General features: G+C 51.6%; 1 protein-coding gene across 1 annotated transcript; it reads right to left on the bottom strand.

Moving 5' to 3' along the window:
* Positions 1-305: 305 nt before the first annotated feature.
* LOC119384003 (chitin deacetylase 1) lies at positions 306-5,147 on the bottom strand. Its single transcript, XM_037652274.2, has 4 exons — positions 4,999-5,147; positions 3,752-3,997; positions 2,190-2,661; positions 306-1,632 (listed from the first exon to the last, which is right to left on the bottom strand). Exons 1-4 carry the CDS (start codon positions 5,057-5,059, stop codon positions 798-800), a joined length of 1,614 nt encoding a protein of 537 aa, XP_037508202.1. The 5' UTR covers positions 5,060-5,147; the 3' UTR covers positions 306-797.
* Between the last annotated feature and the right edge of the window lie 729 nt (positions 5,148-5,876).

Genomic DNA, 5,876 nt, shown 5'->3' on the forward strand with positions numbered 1-5,876 from the left:
CATCACGTGTGTTACTAAAATTGCTGAGAAGGAACAAGTGCGTTCGGAGATATAGGAATTTGAAGTGATGATTCAGTCCAGGCTACAAATGCTCAGCTCCCATTGAAGTGTGCTATATCATCGTTTCGGCACGTAACGTCTCTACGGAATGAAGAGCTGTTAGCCGTCAAGTTGTCGGAAAGTATTGCCACTCGGTCGGGTTAGGTGCGGATATTTAACGGTTTTAATTTGCTAAATCTAAACGGGTACGTTCGGACAAACGCTTGGTTCAGTATGCACTTGAAGGCACAGGAAAAGCAGGAACGAACGGGAAAATCACTTCTTTATTGACGCCGACCCAAGCATGCTTTTCAGGCGTTCGAGACCAGAAAGTAGGAAGGCGCCGCGTCAAGGCGACGGTCTCTCGGCACACAGCGGCAACCGCGAGGTCACGCGTGGCCGGACACACTACTGGCGCTGCGCACTGCATCAGTTCTGCGTGACTGGTGACGGCGACGGAGGAGGGGCGTTTTTTATTCGGAATCACACACTTGTCGCGGGCGCGCCCGTTTTCTGCCGGCCGGAGCGCGCAAGCAACGGGACACTTTGCGGCAAGCAGTCCAGCTGGCGGCGGTGAGCTAGCAGAGACAGTCCGAGAGGGGACGGCGTAACGGCACCTGCGGCCGGTTGATTGGGATCCACGTGGCCGCCGGCGTCCTTGGGCACCGGTCCAGGCGGCGAGGCCAGACCGGTCCCGAAGAAGATGCCGCCACCGCCTGCCCCGCGGGCACGGAAGGCGATGACGAACACAACGGTTTCTACTTGCGGAAGGCGAAGTAGTCTCCCGTCGGGTCCTCAAGCCACGGGTAGTTCTGCGGACACTCGACACACGTGTGCAGACGGATCGTCTCACCGGGCAGTTCCCTAGTTGTCAGCGGGCAGGCGTTGGGCAGGCTGCAGTAGGCCTGGCCCTTGACATCACACTTCTCCTTCCAGGGCGCGAAGTCCCTGATGGCCGACAGCTCTGTAGGCTGCTGCATCCACTGCAGCACCTGAGTCATGGTCACGAAGAACACGTCGTTCTTGTCCAGAGTCTCGTCGATCCATTGAATGAATGCATCTAAGTACTCGGGGTTCAGTTTCAGCCAACCGGCGTGGAAGTAGAGTCCGAGAGGCGCGCGGTTGGTCTTGTAATGCCTGTCCAGGTTGTGGTTAAGGAAGTTGTAGAATTGCTCGCCCGAGATGATGTTGCTGCAAGAATCCACCATGGCACAACCGGCCAGCTCTTCGTCGAAAGTTGGGTCGTCTCTCCGGTCCAGCTCGTTCATGACCATTTCCCAGACGGCGTGAGATCGGCTGGGACAGTTCTGGCCGTTACCGTGGCACTTGTGGGGCATGCGGAAATAGAGGGTGTAAGGCCACAGAGGAGGGTTGCTCAGTGGAGCTGCGATGGTTGAGTCGTACAGGAATGCCTGCTCTTCCATCATGAAGAACTGGCTGTTGCCGCCCACCCTGAGGTAGGGGGCGCGCACTCCCACGATCGAATTGTCAGTGATGTTGGCGAAGCGCTCCATGATGAGACGCACCCCAGCCATCTCCTTGGCCCAGGTCTCGGTGCTGGCCTCGGACCAGTACTTCTCCTCGTGCTTGTGCCTGTGCGCGCAGAGGGAGCAAGAAGGGAGAGTCAAGGCGCCATCAGCAAAGCGGTCACGCACCTGTCGGCGCAGAACAAGTTTGTAACAGGCCCAACAAGGACAGCGGCCGAGCAGAACCACGCGGCGCTTTCGATAGAGAGCGAGATAAGAGGCTGCAAGGAAGGGCCGCCTGTTCTCTTGCTTTGTAACTGCACGACCGCGCAACTACGGCGACGACTTTTTTTCTTTTGCGCAATAAAGAATTGCGTGTCAAGCGCAATCTGTGCCGAGAGTAGGTGAAAGAATACGCGAAAACGAAAACGGTGTAACGAAGAGGTCACTTTCACCTCCATTAGAAACAGAAAGCTGCATTTAGAGATATGAATCCTCTTTGCTCATGATCTGATGCTGTTGCAGTGACCCCCTGAGCGCGTCCCTCACAAAGCATTTTCGCGACCTCGGCGGGGCGCCGCGCTGATTCTAAATTGCCCCGGCTTTCTTTAAGTCGCCGGATTCCAGACATCGAGGCTAAAGGAAGTGGACAAGCAAGAAGGCATGCAGAACGGTTTCCCTCACGTGATTGAGTGCGCAGCCATTTCGTGTCCCCGACGGTGGAGCTCCTGCACAGCGGAGTAGTTGGTGTACTTGTGGGAAACGAAGAAGGTGGCCTTGATTTGGCAGCCGTTCGGGTTGTTGCGGCCCTCCTTGAAGATCTTTTCGTAGATGTCGATGTTGTTGTTGTTGATGGCGTCGTCGAAGGTGATGGTGATCATTTGCGGCACCACGTTTGGCTCCAGGCGACCCGGGATCTGAGTGCCGTCGGCTGAGCAGAAACAGTCAGGCAGCACGCACTGGTTCTGGTCGCAGGGGGGTGCCCGGTTCGGGTCCTTGTCGACAGTGCAGGCGTTCTCGTCCGAACCGTCACTGCAGTCGGGGTTGCCGTTACAGAACATCTCCTTGGCAATACAGTCGCCATTTCCGCAGGCCAACTTGCCGGTTTCACAGATTGGCTCGTCTGTCGCCAAGAGAGGGGCTACTAGCCGAGGCTCTGCACGGGCGTGAGACAGCAAACATTGAGGGGGCATACTATGTACTGTAAATCTTCATGACATGCAATAAACACTGATTTAAAGAGATGCTACCTAGCCAGTCTTAATGGAATGATTTTGAAGGATAGAACGAATGGCACTGTAATGCGTACTGAGAGAATCATGCAGGCTTGACCGTTTCCCTCGTGAACATATTAGTTCAAGGAAGATGAAAATAGGCAATATCTATTTTACAGTTGCAATAATGACATCACAAATGAATTGAAATTTCATCTCACATAGAATTAGGACTTTAGATCTGAAGTGACACACGATGACAGGGCGCTAGGCAGGAACGAAACTGTTCACGAGGACAGGTCAGCGTGATAAGCTATAGCTTATTGCTCGCTGTTAATCGAAATACCTGCCATATGAATAAATGTTTGTATTTAGTTGACATTAGTACCGAGGTCCGTAACTATGCGTTACTATGCATGTTATACTCGGTGTTACTATTGCGTGAGAGAAACAGAAGTTCTATTAGTTGCTCGGAAAAGGTATCGCGCTTTGTCTGAATGACCTTGCGTAATATTTCATTATTTACATTTTAAGAGAATATTTGAATAACCACAATATTTACTTGGACGAAATTTTATATGAAGTTTCGGGCGTAAAGAAGCGCCAACTATTATAATTGTGTGTCGATTGTATTCACGCAATGAGTACATTGCAAGAAAACTTCTGCTCAGGTGTATATCATAACTCACAATGCGGAGGAAAACGACGTCTGTCGAGAACAAAGCAGCATACATGAATATACTTAATGTGCTGTCAGTCACACGCGTAAGGCTACACACGCAAGGCTTCAGAGACATTTCACGTTAAAAGACCTTTCACCACTTCTACACCAGGAACTCGTACTTAACAAACCCTGTAGACTCAATACAGCTGAATTTCGTTTTGTTTTTCATAACATGATTAGAAGGTCTTCTGACCGAAAGCTACTATTTCTACCTTTACAGTTGCCCGGAAGTGAGAACATATGAGCAATGCAACGGCAGGCAGCTGTACTGGGAAGAGACAACGAGCAGAGGAATTGCAAGGACTTACTCTCAAGCTGTTCGCAGTTCTTGACATTGGCTTTCCAGTCGCAAGTCTGTTTCTCGATGTCGAAGGCGAGGCCAGATGGACACCGCAGTGCCAGCAGACCCTGGACGGAACACCGAACCACGTCACGGCAGTCTTCGTCCGCCGTGAGACGGAAGTATTCCGAGGGTGAGCGGCCCTTGCAGAGCTCGGCGTCATTCTCGATGTCCGTAGAGATTTGCCGTTTCACTATGGAGGTGGCCCAGGCACCTGATGGGAGGATCGACGCACACGGCGCTTGGTTGCAATTCTAGTGAACATCTGACCGACACAATGCAGCGGTTTACGTAGGTGCAGCGTCATGCACTTAATACAAATGCTCAAACTCTCCACAAGGAGTTCAGCATCGGCGTAACGCAAGCACCTATCATTGCATTCACTGACTTCCTATTATCAATGCAAACGTGGATAGCAGCCTCCCCAAAGGATTGCGAAGTAGTACATGAATTTCATGACAATACGGTAAGCGCATTATTTTCACTCATGCTAGGAATGAAGCCATTTTCTGACATGTTGTTTGAAAGTATGAGGTCCAGTGCCACTGAAAGAACCAGAAGTTTGTGGCTTGAGTTACACATACGCTCACTTAAATTTTGACCATGTGAAGGACGGATTCGACCATAAGATCACAGTCGCGCAAGAGCTAGTTGCTGCAGTAACTTCCCGACATGCGTATGGTCAATTTAATAGTGGGACACATAGCAGGCCCAGGATAACGTGGGTTTTAGCTCAAGCGATTTATCTAGGCGCCAGCAGGTAGGCTTTGGGCACGTGCAGTAAGATCGATCGGATGGCCTGAACTCAACGTCAAGCTAAGTTAGGGCATACAGAACGCTGTTACCGGCCGAAGCTGGGACGCTATTCCGAAAATGTAAATCCATAAGGCTTAGGCTGAACAGGAAGGGTCGGACCAGCTGGTCAGCTTAACACCAATGCAAACGCTGCAGATGAACGCGATTTGAAGTCCACATGATGTCCGATGAAGGCAAAGCCCTCAACAAGGCCACGGCTCAGGCTCAGGTCGGCTTTACGCAGATACCACAGGCGACGACTGGCCTGTGGCGGGAAGCGTTGGGCACGTGCTGAAAGGTGGCTTTGCCTTCATCGGGCAGGTAGGTGGATGACCGATAGGGAGTTCGCAGGCGGCGGATGGGGTCGCAGGGCTCGAACCCCGAACCACGGGTTTGAGGTACGGGTGGGTTATTGCCTACCGTGTGTAGAGACGAGGGTGAGGAGGAAGACGCCGATGAGCCGCACCGTATGTGTCCCCATGGTGTCGGCAGTGCAGAAGCCCGGCCCCGACAGGCGGCCTGGCTTATATAGGTCCTACTTGGCACACGGGCCCCCCTTTCCCGGCGCGTTTCTGGGGCAGCCGCCATTGGCCGCGCGCGCTCTCACGTCAGCTAGACGAGAGGCAACGTCCTCGCCGGTACGGCCAGCGAAAGCGCTTCGAGAAGAGTCGCAACGCTTTCTCGCGATACTGCCGACGACGAGGTGGTGCACGCCCCCTCTCGGACCGGGTCCCCTAAATTTGCGACCGCGCGCGCGTAAAACTTACTCAGTGCTTTTTCTGCAACTTGCGCGCTTTTTTTTTCTTCTCGCTATGTACGACTAAAACGACTGGACTTCAAGCTCACGCACAGTTATTTTGGCGAAGATACGTTGCGGTAACCGTCAGTCAAAGCTAATTTCTAATTTATTGGTCACTTCTTGACGTACTGCGGGCCACCGTGTTAGTTGTCGTTGTTAAGGGTGCATTAGCGCATTGTCAACATTCGTTTGCCACTTTCACCCTTATAAAAACATCTCTGTTGAACATTCATGGTAGCAATGAGGTAGAGAGAAATCGATTCCTGACGATGCATTTCTCGGTGATGTTTATGAAAGGCAGCAAGAAGTGTGCCTTAGAACCTTAATAATAAGAATAATAATAAAAACAACTGCGCCACTGAGAGAAACCACGATGATACGAGCAAGTCGATTTCTCGGTAATTCAGGTATTAGTTTATTTATTTATTTATTTGCAATACTGCCAGTCTCTACTGAGACCATAGCAGGACCATAGTAGTTAGTCACGATTTTGCTACAT

This window comes from Rhipicephalus sanguineus, chromosome 2, assembly GCF_013339695.2.
Source record: "Rhipicephalus sanguineus isolate Rsan-2018 chromosome 2, BIME_Rsan_1.4, whole genome shotgun sequence".
NCBI lineage: Eukaryota > Metazoa > Arthropoda > Arachnida > Ixodida > Ixodidae > Rhipicephalus > Rhipicephalus sanguineus.